At 42.6% G+C, this 19,136-nt stretch overlaps 1 protein-coding gene across 1 annotated transcript in view; it reads left to right on the forward strand.

Annotated features, from left to right (window-relative positions):
- Positions 1 to 1,835: 1,835 nt before the first annotated feature.
- Positions 1,836 to 19,136, forward strand: part of CLTRN (collectrin, amino acid transport regulator) — a 34,718-nt gene continuing 17,417 nt past the window's right edge. Inside the window, exons 1-3 of the mRNA XM_056131304.1 lie at positions 1,836 to 1,962; positions 2,236 to 2,294; positions 7,452 to 7,537. Of these exons, the coding sequence (XP_055987279.1) occupies positions 1,905 to 1,962; positions 2,236 to 2,294; positions 7,452 to 7,537 (203 nt within the window). The 5' untranslated portion in view covers positions 1,836 to 1,904. The remainder of the gene's footprint in view (positions 1,963 to 2,235; positions 2,295 to 7,451; positions 7,538 to 19,136) is intronic.

Genomic DNA, 19,136 nt, shown 5'->3' on the forward strand with positions numbered 1-19,136 from the left:
AGTCAACATTTTACTGTTTTCATTCCTGATCACATAAGTGAAGAAGTAAAAACAGAAGAGAAATTTGATACTTTTACAAAGTTATAAGCTGGACCAGATTTTTGTCTCAAGCATGGTTTTGGTCCTTGATGCAAATAGCCTTGTTACCATCTCTGTCCACTGGCTTTTCCTTCCCATGCTGACTTTATCTAGCCCGAGATTTCCCAAGATAACTTCATCTAGTGTGACTTTGTTTTCAGAGCTTAGTTACTGAGCTCTTCCTCCTAAGAAATATTCATTTAACCCTAATAATAAAACTGCTAGAATGACTGGGTAGAGTTTGGTGGCCTCTACTTCCAGTCAAAGTTTTCCTGATGTGCAGGTACCCCTGAATCCAAAATGAGGGAGAAAGAGAAAGAAGCCGAAGGTAGAGTTAAGTGAACAGAAAAGGATTGTCTTTGATAACGATATGACTCAAAGTGCTGTTGAATATTATTCACATTTACCAATTTTGTTGTTAAAGATCCCAGAATCCTATTTATTGCCAGGGTTGTGCCATCTGCTTTTTCCTTCTTGGTTTGCAAGCAATGGTTGGGTTTTGGGAACTGAATTCAAGAGACAGCATGTGAGGAAGGCCCTGACAAAACTCACATGAGGGCTTCTACTGACCTCTGTCCAGTGCCCCCAGGAGAAAGAGTCTTTTCCACTCTCAATTGAAACTCTGAGAACATCTCTGAGATTTTTGTTGCTATTTCACTTTTCAGCCATGATGTCTCAAGACACAGCAGGGTTCAGTGTGATGGAGCTCAGGTTCCAGTTTAAGTTCCCAGGCTGGTTGGGTGATCCCCATTCCAGTAGCTCCTCCCCTAGCCACCACAGTCTTCAACAGCAGATCTTTGGTTTCCTCCTAGGTAAGATGTTTCTAGCAACGGCAACTGTGAGGTGAGGGTTAGAGAAAGCACACAGCAAATCCAGTTCAGGACAAGCACGCATTTAATGATTGTTCTGAGCTGCTCTGACCAATGTAGTCACCAGCCATATGTTTCTATCCCAGTGATTTATCAGACTTGGGAGATAACACAAAGAGCTGGAGTGCTGACTTTGCACGCGGGAGGCGTGTCCATCTCTGGCACCACATAGTCCCCTGAGCCCCACCCAGTGTGCCCCCCTAAACCAGCAGAGTTAATCAATAATTGGACTGTTTTCGCTCGTGAGACCTCATTTCACAGGCTCAACAGCCACCTGTGTCTGGGGCCTACCATATTGGATAGCACAGAGGAGGAACTTTTCCATCCCCATTGAGTATTCCACTGGGTTGCACCATGCCTCTGTGTCACTCACTAGGATCTTCCACAACTGTCAGGCCTCAGGCCTGCCCCAAACCACTCACTTTGAGTTGGAAGCTTGCCTCCTGGCCCTGGTGACATGTGAGTCAGGTGAGGCCATTCTTGGAAGGGTGTTGTTTCCAGAGACAGAAATAGTGAGTATTAGCTCCCAAATTGAGACAGCCTCTCTTGGAGCTGGGGATATTGGTATTGAGAAGACGGAAAGTTCCCGACAAGGCGAACCTGCAGATGGGAATCTGTTCTTTGGTTTTTTTCGATGGAGTGCTCAGCAGGCTACCACAGAAGGGGTGGGGGAAGATTCCAATTTTGAGTCAACAGAGGAAACATTCTTTGCAGGTAGAGTTTGGAAAGGACAACTAGCCTGTTTTCCAAACAGAGTTTTGTAAATAACTGACAGGAGGTGGGCTGTGCTATCAAAGTATTAACTGAAATGATGGGGGTTAATCATTAAACCTGTTAGGTGGTGGCTAGCTTCTTTCTCTCATATTCTAATCCGGGTCACAGAATGGCTAAGGCGGCTTTAAGTGGAGGGTGGATTTTTTTTTCCCTCCATTTGCCTCTGTATTCTACTCTGAAAGTATGTTGTGGTTACTCTTTTTACTTGTAACTGATATTCATGCTCAACTCTGTTATCCAGGTATGTGGCCTTGAAGTTTAAGAAAATAGATCAACGGTTTTTAAATAATTGACACATCTTTGAAAGACCTCTTAATTTTCTTCAATCTGTAGACATTTTGTGGCACGAAAGTTGATCCCGTGACTGATTTATGAGTTGTTTGAAGGAAAAATGTAAAACATCTGAGTTGCTTTCAGTTATACTTTCAAGAGTATTTGGAGAAGTTTAATTGTACTTATGCTGGTTTGTGATTTTATCATCAAATATTGATTTCTCTCTTGTTCTTTTTGACAGATGCAGAAAATGCTTTTAAAGTGAGACTTAGTATCAGAACAGCTCTGGGAAAAGATGCAGTAAGTGGAGAATCTGCATGTTTATTACTAATTTTGGTTTTGAAAATAGTACTGTATTTTCTACATAGTTCTCAAACTTATAGCAATTCTTTCTAAAGACCTAAGATCTGATATTTTATAATGGTAAAGTAATGGAAAATTTTAAGTTATTGACCAAATTGTGTTAAATTGTATATTCAACCTATCATTTGTTGTATCTTGAAGTTATGTATTACTGAAAATAATTCTGCCATCTTGAATGTTTCAGCTCAGCATAGTGGAGCAAATGGACCCGAGTTAGGCATGTAGGTCTGGGTTGGACTTTAGCTCCTCATTCTTATGTCATTTAAATTTTTTAGCTTTTTAGTCATTGAAAAGAAGTTGTGGATTACTCATGTAAGAACTTTCATAGCCCTCAAAATTTCAGTTCTAACGTGAGGCTTCTTTAATTCTACTCAAATATTAGAGTAACAAGTGGAATTAAAATATACTTCTGGATTCATACAGCTGTAGGAACAGGAATGACTGTCAAATTAATGAGATAGTATTGTATGTTTCTTGGCTCAGTTTCCCAAGGTTGTCTGTGAAAGTTTTCCCCAATAGAAAGCAATGTTAAGATGTTAGACTATGAGCCAGAGAGATACCACAAGAATTAAGGTGTTTGTCTTGCACACGGTCCACCCTGGTTTGATTGCTAGCAATTTGGTCCCCTGAGAAGCCCCAGGAGTAAGCCCTGAGAACCATGTAGTATAGCCCAACCATCCTGTAAATAAGTTAAAAACAAAATATTAGGCTGGAAAAATAAAGAGTGGGAAAGAAACTTAGAATCATTCAATTTGCAGACCAACCACCAATGAGTTTGTTTCTTCGCTCAGTAAGTAATGATAATTTTAATTAACAGCATTCATTTGAAATTAGTTCCTTTCTAGCTGAGACCCTTCTAAGCACTTTGTTCAATTGATTCCTTTGGTTCTCATAATCACCATTTGAAGACAGTAGTAGCTGTATTTCAATTCTCATTGGATAGAGGACAAAAACAAGGTGTAAAGAAATTAAGAATCATTTGTAAGATTTTATGTCAGCAAGTGGCAGAGTTAAGAATTGAACCCAGGATATCTGATGGCAGAATCTAGTCTCTGAACCCGCATGTAGCATTGTAGCACCGTAGCACTGTCCTCCTATTGTTCATCGATTTGCTCGAGTGGGCCCAGTAACGTCTCCATTGTGAGACTTGTTGTTACTGTGTTTGGCATATTGAATACATCACAGGTAGCTTGCCAGGCTTTGCTGTGTAGGTGACATACTCTCGGTAGCTTGCTGGGCTCTCCGAGAGGGGCGGAGGAATCGAACTTGGGTTGGCCGGGTCGGCCGCTTACAAGGCAAATGCCCTACTCGCTGTGCTATCACTCCAGCTGAAACCCATATGTAGGGTTTCTAATTCCAGGATCCTGTGAGAGTAGGTACTGTGCTATACGTAGGAGATGCAATGGTAGCTAAAATCAGGTATCTAAGCTCTCCTAGAACTTAAAATAGTGAGAGAATTGATTGTATTCTTGACAAGTAATTTGGGAAAAGGCAGTACATGGGGGCTTCAGTTCATGGGGAGTCTCAGTGCTTTGTTGGCATTTTCTATGAAGTCTAAAGCCTGAGTAGAAGTACACCAGGGTGCACTGGCACAATAGTACAGTGGGTAATACACTTGCCTTGCATGCCGCTGACCCACATCCCATCTCCAGCACCCCATATAGTCTTCCAAGCACCGCCAAGAGTAATTTCTGAGTGCAGAGCCAGGAGTAAGTCCTGTGCACCACTGGCTGTATGCCCACCTCTCCCTGCCCTAAAAAAAGAAGTGTACCAGTGTACCATAAATTTTTTAAAGAGCGGAAAGAACAGCATGGATAAGTACTTAGGACATGAAGGATCTTGATGCGAATGAGAGATGAAAGGCAGGCTGAGGTGTTTGGAACTGAAGCAGTGAGGAGGAACATGTCATACGATTGCCTTGAGGGTCAGGTCATTGGACTAGGAAGGTTTGATATTAGCTTTACAACAAGTGGAAGTTTTATAGAATATTTGTCATGATCGAATTAGTGTTTGAAAGACAGTTTGACCACAGTGTGGAAGACAAAGTGGAGGGGACCGGAGCAGTATGGAGAAAGCACTTAGGAAGCTTTTGAAATAGTGTAGATGAAAGATGATGATTTATTGGAGAACAAACTGTGTGCTAGTGGTAACAGAGAAAGGAAAGGAGTTGAGAGTCGTGGGATTGTTAGGCCAAGGAGGGGAGGTAGTGGGTCATGGCTAAAGTTTTTGTTTGTAATTCTGCAACTGAACGCATTATGCCTCATTAAGAGCCAGAGAACTAGATATTGATAAGAACATCATGGATTTCAATTTGAAAATTGACTTTGAGGTATTATTTGCAAATAACAAGAAGAGAGCTAGTTTGAGATACACATTTCTGAGTCATTTTCACTGAGATGATAGTGGAAGCCTGATACTGATAACAGTGAAGAGGGGAAAAGTACAGAACGAAAAGGTAATAGGGCCCAGTAGAAAGCTCTGAGAGTCTTGAAAACCTGATCCCCCTCCCCCCCATAGAAGAGTGTAAACCTGCAAAGGGAGGCAGAAAGGTAGAAGGAAGACCAGGCAAAAGTCACAAGACAAAAGGCAAGCATATGTTTGAAGATGGGGAAATGCTTATCAGTATCTACTGTTGTAAGGCAATACAAGATGAGACTGACAGAAAATACTCATTATGTTAAGTAATATGGAGGTCACTTGTAACTTTTGAGAGAGTCATTTTGGGAGAGTAGCAGAATCGGAATACAGAAAATGGAGAGTGTTAAGAGTGAGTTAATAAGTAAATAAAGGGGTGGGGGGGAGGGGAGGGACTGGGTAAAGACAGAAGTAAGGACAATTCCTTTGAGAATGATGTCTGTGTGAGGAGGAGAGAGATTATAATAGGTGGAAGGTAGGTTGAGTGAGGGATTTTGTTTTGCTGTTGTTCTAAAGGGAAATAATTGAGTATAGTTAAAAGTCAATGGACAGGGTCAGGGAAGATAGCTCCAAGTACTGAAGGGCATTCTTTATATGTAGTAAGCCCAGGTTTGATTCCCCAGGACTGCATGTGTTCCTTCAGCATACTTGGAGTGACCCCTGAGAATTAAACACAGAGTAGCCCCTGGGCACTAGAGTGTGGCCCAAAAACCAAAAGAGGAAAAAAAGAAAGTCAATGGACGGGCTCTAGACAGAGTCAAGCACATCAAAAAGAACGGGAACTTTAAAAAAAATATTTTTCTGTTAAAGCACCGTGATTTACAGAGTTATTCATAGTTGAGTTTTAGATGTACAATATAGCAGCACTGATCCCACCACCAGTATCAACTTCCCTCAACCTATGTTCTCAGTCTCCCTCGTATATCTACCCCCCACCCTCCAGCCTACCCTCTTGATAGGCATCTCTCTAAGTTTGGTTGTTAACATTTGGGTCTCTTGATTTCAGTGTTGTTGACTATGTGATTTGGATATTTGTCTTTATCATTCCTTAACACCACCTTTGTACCTCAATCCCCTGACCTGGCTCCTGTTGCTTCTCGTCTGTCTCTTCTCCCCCTCCCCTCCTCACTTTCTTTCCTTCTCCTCCCTATAGTCTGGGGCTAAGGTTGATCTGGGTATCCCTGAGAAGGGGAACCTTTTTTTTTTGCTTTTTGGGTAACACCCGGCAATGCACAGGGGTTACTCCTGGCTCTGCACTCAGAAATTACTCCTGGTGGTTCTCGGAGGACCATATGGGATGCTAGGAATAGAACCCGGGTTGGCTGCGTGCAAGGCAAACGCCCTACCTACTGTGCTATCGCTCCAGCCCCAGAGAAGGGGAAACTTTTATGTTGAGATCCTAAGAAGGAAACAAGGAAGAAAGAATTCTTAGTAGAGGAGGTTGGACTAGTGAATTTTTCCTGTGAATGCACAGGAAAAATACCACATCTGACCCATCAGGGTGATGAAGAGGATAAGATGTGTGTCTGTAGAGGAAGTTTTATATTTGGTGTGAGGAGGGTGGGGGAGTTTAAGTTGATGTTTTGATTTGTATCTCTTAATTATGAAGAAGAGCATCTCATAAGAGTGATGTAAGTGGGAAAGGATTGAGATTTGGGGACACGTATGGAGGTTTGAAATAGTCAGTGTGAGTTGTGAGACATAGCAAGCTGACAGAAACAGAAAGGATCCCCTGATAAATGGAGAGTAAGTCATTATGCATTTAGAGTTCAACACAACAAAATCTGTTTTCTGACTTTCTGTGGTTACACTTGATTACGCCCCTGAAAGATGGTTCACCCACATTAGTCAGTGAGGGTTCGCATAATGAAGTATCATGGACTGGGAAACTTAAACAATGATAGTTTATTTTCTCTCAGTTCTGGAAGCTTACAATTTAACACCTAGGTGTTAGCAAGGTGGTTTTCAACCTTGAGGTACCGATGGAACGATTTGTTCTAGACCTCTCTCCTTGACTTTTAGATGACTGTCTCTCCACAAGTCTTCACATCATTTTCCTTCTGAACATGAATGTGCCCAAATTCTCTCTTATAACATCAATAATGTTGGAATAATGATGAATAAGGCCCGCCATAATGATATCACTGTAACCTAATCACCTCTGTTAACACTCTGTCCAAATTTTCTGGTTTCGGATTTAGAATGGCAACACACGAATTTGAGTGTAGGACATAATTTGTCCTGTGACATGCATACAAACTCAAGTATCCAGATAAAAAAAAATTGTACCAAGAGTAATTAAGAAAATGAAATGTAAAATAGTAATTAATTTGATGAAAGAAAGAGAGCCATCTCTATTTATGCCCAGGATCAGAGGCCTAAATGGCCTATTGTTGAATAATTACTAATATTGCAAAATCTGTAGAAGAGAATGCAATGGGGAACATATCACTCTTGAAATGATAGTGTGTTAGAAATCTTATCCTGAATATTATAGTGTCATGATTTATCACACTCTCCAATTGCATGTGTTTGTGTGTGTATTAGAGAAAGGGAGAGATAGAGGAGAGAGAAAGAGAGGGAGAGAGAGAGACTATTGCTACTATGGCCACTGTTAGATTCTAATGGACAATTTTTTAAAAATCCTATTTTACCTCTTCTGTTTTACTTCCTTGTTAGTATACTTGGGATGAAAATGAAGAATATCTCTTCAAAGCGATGGTGGCTTTTTCCATGAGAAAACTTCCCAAGAGAGCAACAACAGAGTAAGTAAACAACAAAAATCATAATTGATTATTTGCAACATTATGTCAGATAGCACACTAATTTAAAAACCCATCTTGAAAATAGTGTATTGGTCTTCTTTTGAAACATTAATCTTTCAATTTCCTAGTAAAAGCATATAATCTGGAGAGAGAATATAGCAGGTTAGGTGCTTGCATTGTACACAGCCAACTGGGGTTCGATCCCCTTTATCCCATGTGATCCCTGAGCCCCATCAGGAGTGATCCCTGAATGAAGAGCTAGGAGTAAAGCTAGAGCATCATGAAGTGTAGCCTCACACTCCCCAAAAATCTTTTATATTTTAGCTCAGCTTACAGTTTACATCACATTCCAATGACACTCCTTGTTCAGTAGGTACAATGAAGACACATAAAGAATATAGTCATGATCTAAGCTTTCAAAAGACATAGATTTCTGTGTTTCTATTATATGAACGTTTCTTTTTCAGATAGATACATGGGTACATGCAGGTAGATATATGTTGGATGCATGGTTAGATAAATCAATGATAGATCGATAAGTAGATATAAAGATAGACAAGAACTCTCTCTACTCTAATTGTATCAGTCCACTCACAGTTGTACACAGACTGTGTAGCTAATACAGCAGAAATTTCTTTTGTGGGAGTGGGAGCATGAGCTACCTAAACAGTGCTCAGGGGGCTCAGTCACCTACCCAGTGATGCTCAGATAACCGTGGCCATGGTTTCAATGTTCATGTTTCTTGGCCCTGTGGATCTTGTTACCAATGGCATCACCCTGGTTGTGCTTGGGGGTACCCATGGCTACACCTGGTGATGCCGAGTGTGGGGGTGGTGGTGGACATATGCTGCTGGGGTCAAAGAACTAACCCTTGTACTATCACCCAGCCCCCAGAAATTTCTTTCTTGTGATTCAAGAGGCATGGTAATCAATGATCAAGGTATTTGGTAGTTAGGTTTTGTTCTGGGATCTTGTTTTGCCCTGTAGGCATGCAGCTGCCATTTCATAGTGTGCTCAACTGACCTATTCTTTATTGATGGGACACAATGAGTTCTCTGGTTTCTTTCCTCATGAATATACTTTAACATACCAGGCTTTTACCCTTTAAGCATCATTTAGCCTTAATTGCCGACTTACTTCTCCAAATATTCACATTTCCATCAGAATTTTAAAATATGAAATTTGAAGGAAAGGGGACAAGCCAGCCCATAGCACTAATTCTGGAAATATTCAAAATATGAAGAGGTTCATTGTGTTCTTGGTATTCACCAGAGCAGCTTGTTTATTTTCTTGGGCTGGAGCAATAGCACAGCAGGTAGGGCATTTGCCTTGCACCAGGCCGACCCGAGTTCCATTCCTTTGTCCCTCTCGGAGAGCCCAGCAAGCTACCAAAAGTATCCTGTCTGTACGGCAGAGCTTGGCAAGCTCCCCTTGGCGTATTCAATATGCCAAAAGCAGTAATAACAAGTCTCACAATGGAGATATTACTGGTGCCTGCTCAAGCAAGTTGATGAACAACGGGAGGACAGTGCTATAGTGCAGTGCTAAATATTTATTGAAAGTTTCAATCATTTTATATTTTTATGGATTTTTCTGGAAGAATTATCTCTATCTTTGATGTTTCCTTCACAGCTCTGTAATTAGGATAGCACTCCTGCTTTCTCTCTCCTCTCTTCCTTCCTTTTTACCATGAGAAAGGAAATGACTGACATGATTAGTGAACTAGAAGAGAAATTGGGCATGGGTGCTATAAAGGTATTTATCTTCATGGTATTTCCAACTCAGGGCTGTTGAGAATGGTGGACCCACAGCAATTTAACTCTCCTGTAACACAGTAGATGAACTGATATTATGTTAGGATTTAAAACGTTTGGAATGAAGAGTGTCTGCTGATTAAACTTATGCTCTCTGATCTGAACTTTTATTCTGGTCTTCTATCTTCTTAATTCTTTTGTCTATGATTCAGAACCTTGATAAGAGGATTGCTGTTTACAGGTATTCCTCAAACCCACAATATATGATGGCGATGATTATAAAGCATGCAAAAGCAAGTAGAGTTGAGAGGAGAAAAATGACATGATAATATATTTTATATGATAGACATGCTAATATAAGATAAATACATTTTTATGTGCACACAGACATAGGTAATTGATTTGTATGGTTCAGAAAAGGTGAAAAGGAGGGCTGGATAGTGAGTAGGTAACTTGCCTATGCAACCACTCCTTGTTCAATCCTGGCACCCAATATGCTCCCCTGAAGAAGTGACAATATCATTTCTGATGAAAAAGCCAGGAGTAAGCCCTAAGCACAGCCAGATGTGGCCCTTGAACTCAAAAAAGGTGAAAAGGAGGTATTTAAAAAATTAAATCCTAAGAGAATTCTATTACTACTTTGTAGAATTTTAGGGGAAAATGAATGTTTTTTATCTTATATATTTAAGCTGTAGCATTATTTCTATAACTATTTCTAATAACTAATTTTCTTTTTTGGTTTTTGGCTCATATCAGCAGTCAGTGCTCAGGGATTACTGCTGACTATGGTCTCGAGGCCACTCATTGGGATGCTAAGGGGACCATGTGCAAAGCTAGGGATCAAACCAGGGTCAGCCGTATATAAGACAGGTGTCATAAACTCTATATTATATCACTGGGTCAATAATTTTTAAAAATATTCTATCAAAATTCAGTGGTTATGTTACCCCAAAATGAAAGGGAAAAATATAAGAAAAGTCACTGATCATTTTAGTGATAATGCGTCAAGTAGTCTTTTTGTCTTCCAGATCTTCTTGCTCAGCAGGTTTAAATACTGCTACACTCATTGTATTTGTAGTTTTCTAAGTGCCTGAATTTCACGTGTAAATAGCATATAAATTTCACTTATCAATAGAAATATCAGGTATTTCTTTTTATAAGAAAGGTAGTTTTGAGGGGGTCTGAGCGATAGTACAGCGGGTAGGGCATTTGCCTTGTACACGGCTGACCTGGGTTCAATCCTCGGCATCCAATATGGTCCCCCAAGCACCGCTAGGAGTAATTCCTGAGTGCAGTTGATGATAAAACTTGAATCTGCACCACTAAATCAAAATGAACTGCAGCCATGCTGCCATGGGAGCCCAGTGGTGAGCGCTGCCTACGAAACCAGGTTGTGTGTCAGATGGAGTTTCAGTGCTGCCAATTCTTCTATGGTTCTACAGACACTGAGTGCAGGACACTGGGTCTTCTGGGGTCCTGCTTCCCCCGTGGGGAGCACCCCATACCATGCGAGATGGAAGGCTTATCTTTATCTTAGCAAGGTTGGGGTTTATAATACAAGATTGTTGTCTGCTGAGAGGCTGCCTCTCCCAACGGGGGGCTTGATGGGAGACACCAGCAGCTTGGCCATGGGGTCCTGGTGGACATTGTCTGCATTTCAGAGGTCTGTTAGGGGGCCAGGAGCAGGAAGAGTGAAGCCCAGAGGGTGGGAAATACCTAGTTCTAGGCTGTCTGGAATGGTTCAAGTGTTGAAATGTGCTGTTTCTTATAGTACCTGCCTTCATCTCTAGTCATTGCTTCTGGTAGAGAAACTGATGCTCAAAGTTACTGCATTTAAAGTGGAAAGAGAAGCACACTAAAGCAAATGAATTAATGAACAGAATAGCTCCCACTCTCATCATGTTCATCCTTCCTTTCACCCAGGCCCTCCTCCCTTCTCTTTTACTGCAGGCTTCATCCTCTCAGCGGGAGAGCCCAGCAGGCCTGAGGCGCCCTTTCATAGCTGGGCTGCCATGCAGGAGGATGCTCTTTCTTTTAAAAATATTTATTTATTTAATTATTTATTTTGCATTTTGGGTCACACCCAGTGATGCTCAGGGGTCATTCCTGGCTCTGCACTCAGGAATTACTCATGGCAATGCTCGGGGGACCATATGGGATGCCAGAGATTGAACCCAGGTCAGTGGCGTGCAAGGCAAACATCCTCCCCTCTGTGCTATCGCTCTGGCCTCAATGCTCTTTCAAGAGAAGGCCTGAGCACATCCATGCAGGACCTGCTGGAGAGCCCAGATACCAGGAAGGAAGTGGGTCGAGGGAAGGAAGGAGAGGCCGGGGTGGGGTCAGGTGGGCACTGTGGTGTTTACCTTCCATAAGAAGAGAGACTGGCATGTCCCCTCCTGGGTGGAGTTCCCCTTGCAGACATTCTGGGCACTGTCAAGCCTCCAGCAGGCTGGCAGTACATGGCACCTTGGAGACGGCTGGTTCTGCCCCATGCCTGGGGGCTGAGAGGGCAGCTGGGAATAGCCTAGTGCCGACCACTCAGCTGGGATGAGTCTATAGGTGGAAGGCTGGCTGCAGTGTCCTGTGAGGGCCCAGAGAGGTCACTCTGTGATCAATCTGGGCATTCCCAGGTCCCACAGGCCTACTGAAGGTGGCTGCACCCCAAGCTACCTTTGGGTCATAGTGAAGGGGGGCAGCTACACTGGGTACACACCCAAAGACAGAGCAAGAGGCAGGGATGGGTTGCAGAGCAGAGGTTGGGAGACCGCAGGGCACTCCATGGCAGAGAAAAGCCCCCCTCACCCCCAGCAGACAAACCTTCAGCTCAGAGGGAGGCCTGAGCCTACCCCAGGACAGAGGGAGGAGCTCTGACAGGAAGACGGAGTCCCAGAGAGCCTGGCCACGCTAAAGCACTTTGTCTTTTCCTTTGAGTCTCTCCTCTGCCCACTCCCTTTCTATCCCTTCAGTGAACAGGAGTGAAGCTGGGCAGAAGTGGCTGGTGGTGGGACTTAGGGGCCCAAGAGCAGGGATAGTGGCAGATGGGGTGCCACTCAATAGTGTGCTGAGGAAGGAGACACTGTTCCAGAGAGGGAACTGCTTTGAATACTTTGGGTTGGACTCACTTCAACTCATGGGTGAGAAAGCACCCCATGTGGTTCCTAGGGCTGCTCATTGGCCATTGGCAGCAAAGAGCTGGGGTCTCCCACAAGCCCTGATGGAGGACCATCACTCTCTGTGCTCTGTGCCCCCCTGAGTTGCCGGTTAAACTGCTCTGCTATGGCTGGGCCCACGGATGTAGTCACCTCTACTGACGACCTTTATGAGTGAGGGCCTGGGTGAGCATGGTAGACTAGCCAAAGCATGGAGGCCACAACCATGAGTGCCCTAAATGAGGAATTATCTGGGATTCCTCTGTGCTCTTCCACGGTTGGAGGCTGTTGAAGATGCTTGCCTCAGAACAAACTGAAAACGCAGGGTCCCTTGTTCAAAACCTACTTAGCATTTCATGATGGCAAAAGCAGAGCATTGAACCCGAGGGTAGGACGCTCTCAATGGCTTCACAGGTTTTATGCTCAAGAAGCTGGCCATGGCAGAAACTATTGTTAGATTATATATGCTGAAAACAAGTCAATTATTCTGAATTAATTATTTACAAATCCTGATATTATGTGGATGTTTTCTCATTTGGTGGTGTTTTTTCTAAAATCGGAGTGGAAGATGAATGAAAAAGTGTGATTTCTAGAAGTCCCTAGTTTTTCAGGTCTAGTTACTTGAGATTTTCATGGGATTCCAACTGCCCTTGGCAGGTTGACCTTTCAACTTTTCCTAAGAAGATGTGAATTGGATATTTCTGAACCGCTTCAAGGAATTTTTCAAATTGAAAAAAGTTTGATATGTAGCATTGTGTAAGTTTGAATTTTTCAGCATGTTGAAACATTTTTACAAGTATATATCACACTGTCATACTAAGATGAGCATGATAGCATAGCTAACACCTCTATCATCTAACATAATGTTCATTCATTTTGTGCTGTGAGCATGCTAGATCTGGTCTCTATGATGTTTATAATGCAGGATTGTTGTCTATAATCACTATAATTTGCCTTAGATTTCCAGGATTTCTATATCTATACTGCAAGGGATGTGTGTGTGGGGTGGGGAGTGTTAAATATTGAAAGCCATTTCCAAGGAAGCTCAACGTGCAGTTTAGTCTTTTCCCCCAGTTTTTGTGAGCGTGTTTTCAGGATAATCGGTCCATTTAGCAGGAAAGGTAGACTCCAAACCCCAGAGTATTCTCTTTGCGTTAACTAGTGTGGAGCAGGTAGCAGATTTCTTCCTCTGCCTAATTATTCCAGGATAAGCCCTGCGATCTAAGAGGGAAAAACATGCTGTTGTATCCAGGGTAAGGGGATTAACAGTCTTGTGCTTGTAACACACAGCCCAGCTCCTATTTAGTTCTTTTGATTCCAGAAACAAGAGCCCATTCTTACCACCCTGGGATGTAGTTGGCCCTGTTTGGTGCCATTGATGAGAAATCCTATGGAGCCAAGTCTTAGAGAATTACCTTCAGACCCGGCTTCTCACACTTGAGAGAAAGAGTGGGCACTTGTACCTCTCTTGCTGCTCTCCGTAAAGAAGCTACTTGTATGTGTATTCAAATCAGTTCTTGGTAGAAACATGTGGTCAAAACCATTTATGATATGTATGATAAATTCCATCAGACTAATATAGATGTATCATTTAATAACTGAAGATATTCTATTATGCTACTGGAATTTCAGTTTATTACATTAATTCATCGTTTAAAAGAAGTGTTTAGTGCTTTGGTTGATTACTTTTTAATTATGTACAAATATTTGAGGATATTTAGTGTAATGATATTTGAAAGTTACATGTTGGAAGAAATGACATGCTGTACATAATCTGCAATTAATGTAATTTTTATCCATTTTTTGTTAAATATATTCCCTACCTATATCAGTAAAATGTTGATTTTACTTCCTATTTAGCATTCACTCTCCTTATATTAAAATTTTCTCCTGGCTATCTCATCTATGACACTCAGGTGTCTACAAATACCAGCAATCTCAGTGTTCAAAAGGTTTCTAAATACTTAGGATAGGTTAAAAAAAAGGGGGTGGGGCATAATCTCCTTATTTTCTTTTCCTGTTTCATATTAAAGTAGCTATGTGTTGGAATAAGTTTCACTTTGTCTCCTGGGATAATTAAGAAGCAGTGAGTAGAATCCACGGATATAATTGCTCCATTAATTAACGCATTCATCTGTGTATTCATTTCACAACCACTGGATCACATTTCCAGAATTCAATGCAGATTCACACAGGGAAAATTTAGGCTTCACTCTCATGTCCCAGGGACCAGAGAAGACGATTGTGAAAATATTGTACACGAATAGACTCTGAAGCTGGGGTTGTAGTCAGTGGACACAGGAAAGGTCCCCATCTCCCATCACTCTCTCTTCTCCCACCACTGCCCCTTGGAAGAAACTCCCGTGGTATGGCTGATGAGGTGCCAGTCCAATGAGCCCCCCACTGCCTGAGCTTGATCTCTTGCTGGGCTTTAGCTTCTTTACTGAGGGAGCAGCCAGGGCATCACTTGTTTCCAAAGCAGCCTCCTAAGAGCAGGAAGCCCTGGCCTCTGAGTGTGTCTCCGCATTAGACATTGTCCCTGGCAGCTGTGTCCAGAGCAGAGCTGTGCCATTCTCCTGGCTGTCCCCCCACAACCTCGTTACTTTAAGGAATGAGTTATTTGTATGGAATTTCACTGCCTTTATCTTCATAAAATAGGAATATGTATTAAATGTTTCCAAACGTATTTTAGGTAATGATTTTTATTAGCACCATCCTTCTACCCCTCATGGCTTATTGGGAAGTTATTTAATCCAAGGCCAAGAGGTGTCCATTGTTGGTATTGTCTGTTTCTTGTTTTGTCTCTATTCTACAGATGAGGGAGACCATGTGACATTCCTTTCTTCTCTGACTTATATTGCTTAGCACGATGACCTCCAGGTCCACCCATATTGCAGTGAAGTGCACGATTTCATTTTAGGCTGCATCAGATTCCATTGTGTGTAAATGACACAGCTTCTTTATTCATTCGCCTGAATGTCCTTGAACATTTGGGTTGCTTCTACATCCTGGCTCTTGTGCTAAGCGTTTCAGTGAACTAGGGGTGCATATATTATTTTGAAGGAATGATTTTGTGTTTTGGAGGTAGATGCCAAGGAGTACAATAAAAAAATCAACCTGACTCTTTTTTTCAACATGTTCAGCACAAGAGAACATTTTGACTTGCTTAAATCATTAGACTTCATTTTCTTTGCAGAAGCAGTACAAAGGAGGGGTAATCGGTGTTTTTCTGCTGAAGAACACTCTGACCTGAAGGAAACATTAGCCTCATTCCCCCCACCCCTTAACTGAGATCCAATCTGGAGAAATGCTGGCAATGGTGCTTCTTAAAAGACACTAGACTGGTGTAGGGGAGCGATCCAGAGAAATGTGTGCCGTGCTCAAACAGTTTAAGAATTGGGGGCCTTACCTTCCATGTGGCTGACCGAGGTCCAATCCCCAGCACCCCGTATTATCTCGCGGGCCCACCAGGAGTGATCCCTGAGCTCAGAGCCAGAAGTGATTCCTGAGCACCTTTGGCTGTGGCCCCAAATCAGAGAAACAGAATTTAAGGAAGTTTCACGTAGTTATAATGAAAGCCCTCATGCTGATGGATGCCAGTCTCTCCTGTCTGAAGATATCTTTTTCTTAGTTTGAGAGGCCATTTGTGTCCCTTCTGAGGAAGCCAGTCAGGACTGTTTATTAATCCACTGCCTTGTTTTACAATTCTAGACCATTTAATGAGCTCAGGGTGGTGGTGGTGGTGGGGAGTCAGAATAACTGCTTGTTCCTGTCTTTGTATTACATACATATATCAGTGTGTTATCTTATAAGAAAAAATATGTATTTCCGTAAGTGTTGCTTAGATAATAATACAGAGAGAACTTGGGCAGCAATGGATCTTAAGGGGCAGTCTTTTTTTTTTTTGCTTTTTGGGTCACACCTGGAGATGCATAGGGTTTACTTCTGGCTTATGTACTCAGGAATTACTCCTGGCAGTGCTCAGGGGACCATATGGGATGCTGGAAATCGAACCCAGGTCGGCTGCGTGCAAGGCAAACGTCCTACCCACTGTGCTATCGCTGTGCCCCTCTAGTCTAAAATGAAATCGTGCACTTCACTGCAATATGGGTGGACCTGGAGGTCATCGTGCCTTTTGTCCACCCACCACTCCCAAAGGTATTTGGAGTTATTTTACCAGACTTTTCTTTGAGGATTAGTTATGCTACTGGTATGTGGTTTGGAGAGAGGCCAGGGATGGTGTCTATAGCTGTGAAAGAATAGACAAGTCAGAATTCTCCAGCACCCAGTATTGAGAGGACTGATGGTGAGAAAAAGTGTGCTGGATTCTGCTCTCATGTCCCTAATGGGACATTAAATATTCATCACTGATATAGCTAATCAAGACATTAACGTTCGCTGAATGGTACTAGATGACATTTCCCAGATTTCCTGTCTTTACCTTTTCCTGCTCCAGAATTTACTCCACCAATCTGTGACACTTTTTGCATCTTCCTTGGTTTCTTCTGCCTTTTTCGCCTTCTCCCCTTTTGAAGAGACAGGTGTATTTCTCACATGGCTGTGGGGCTGACCCACCATACTCAGGGAACATTTGGAAATGGGAGTGTGTGTTGATATTCTGTCTGTGCCTGGAGTGTCATTGCAGTTAGAGAATGGAGATGAGAGAAAACTGTGGGCTTTCTGGCCAAGGACTGTCCCAAGTTCAGGGGCTTTCCCACTCTGATTGCCAATACTGACCTCAGTGACACCCACAAGGTCCTCCTGGTAAGTGGTGGAAAGTGAGATGCTGTGTCAAGTCCAGCAACTGGCAGGTCAGAAACTACTATATCAATGCTGGGCTTTAGCACTGGATCCCAGGGACTATCAGCTAGTCCCTGTATCCATGGTGAAGAGGGTTTCATTATTCAGCACCAACTTGACACCCATTGAATTCTGTATTTCTGAGTAGTTAGAAACTTTATCTAAATGGCTTAATAGTCTATTAAACATACATTCCCACACAGTTGCAACACTGATTGCATGTAGAGAATTTGCGTTCATAGAAGAGTGAGTGTGGTTCCACTGTGATGGGGACAGGCCAGGGTTCGGGGCCACCATTATGCCAGTGAATTTACTCTCGCCCTCCTGCTCTGGCATCAGTTTCCCTTGGAGCATTTTTCCCAGTTGGTGGAGTGGCCATTTCCCACTTTATCTCCTGCCTCCCCTCTTAGGAAGTAACTGAGTGGGAGAAGGGATGTTACTTTAGTGTCAGCATCCTCTCTGACTTTCTAAAGGGGAGAGCCATGAAATTGGTGAGAACGCTATTGAAAGCAGTTTTTGATGAAATGTCCAAATGAGTTCCTACCTGATTTCTGGTTTCCTCTGTGATTCCAGAAATATTCCTCACTATTAGTTTAATTCTCACAGTGCTACCTGCTTCACAGACAATCCTCTTCCCATCCTGACTCTGGAATACTCTTTTGTGGCTCAGGGTGAGGCGTGAGCACCTTGCATTGATCTTGTCCTGGAGGGGTTTTTTGGCAGCATTTAGAGACCCATTCGTTGTCAGATCCAGAGCAGTTGCCATGGAAGCTGTTTAAAATCCTCCCAGCCATTCCTTCACAGAGAAAACTTGCACAGGATCCTCATCACTGAGCAGCCTTTTTCGCTTTAAAGTTTGGGACACAGTTCCTTTCTGAACATACCACGTTTGCCTGATGTTTTTGGCTCTTGATAGACATGTAGCTTGTTTGCTATTCTGACAGAGTGCTCGAAGAATGTGTGCATGTGAGTGTGTGTGTGCGTGTGCGTGTGTGTGTGTGTGTGTGTGTGTGTGTGTGTGTGTGTGTGTGTAGGGGGAACATACTCTGCTCTGTGCTAGGAAACTCTAAATGCTATCCCACAGTTTCTGGGCTCATTGGTACCCCAGATACACAGCACAGCCTGGGACTATGTTTCTCTAAATTCCATCTAGCGTGTTTTAATTTTAATTATTGCCAACTGGAGTTTTCAAGAAGTAGATTAATTTTTATATTGTGTTTTCTGGGCTGGGTTCATAACTTAGAGACCAGGGGTATACTCCTATGCTCTCTTCCCTATATTCAGTCCCTGGCACCATGCATTTTCCGGAACCCAAGAATATGGACCTAGAGCCCCTTGCAAGGCCATCTGTGGTCTTTGTTGGCCCCCAATACCATGGGCCCAAGTGGTGTTGTATCCTGACCCAAGCATTGAGCTCTGTCTCCTTGTTGGTCAAGTATCGCTAGAAGTGGCCCCTCGCCCCGACAGTCCTCTCCAAATGCATTTCCTAGTTATCACAAGTATCACAAGTATTTCCCAACTCACAACATCTTACAAATCCTGGGGGAAATGTTTTTGCCCAAAATGCACCAGGGTTTTGCCCAAAATGCACCAGGGTTTGGGAGACCAAGCTTGATGGTTTCTGCCAGTAGAGGTCACTGTTCTTCAATGATTCTCCATGCATTCTCCTAAAATCCAAAAGCTGAGGTCATCACAGTCAGGAAAATCTGGCTCTAAATGTTAATTGTACCAAAGTGAAGAAAAACAAATCATATACTCCATCCAGCAAAAGCATATTGAAGAAATAAGATGACAACAGGGTCAATTCTATTTTTAGAACAACTTGATGCCTTTATTTGATGTCCCAGAAAGTGGGGTGCAGTGTGCAGTACAAGTCCTAGGAGGTGACATCCACAC

This window comes from Sorex fumeus, unplaced genomic scaffold (assembly GCF_029834395.1).
Source record: "Sorex fumeus unplaced genomic scaffold, SorFum_2.1 ptg000086l, whole genome shotgun sequence".
Classification (NCBI taxonomy): domain Eukaryota; kingdom Metazoa; phylum Chordata; class Mammalia; order Eulipotyphla; family Soricidae; genus Sorex; species Sorex fumeus.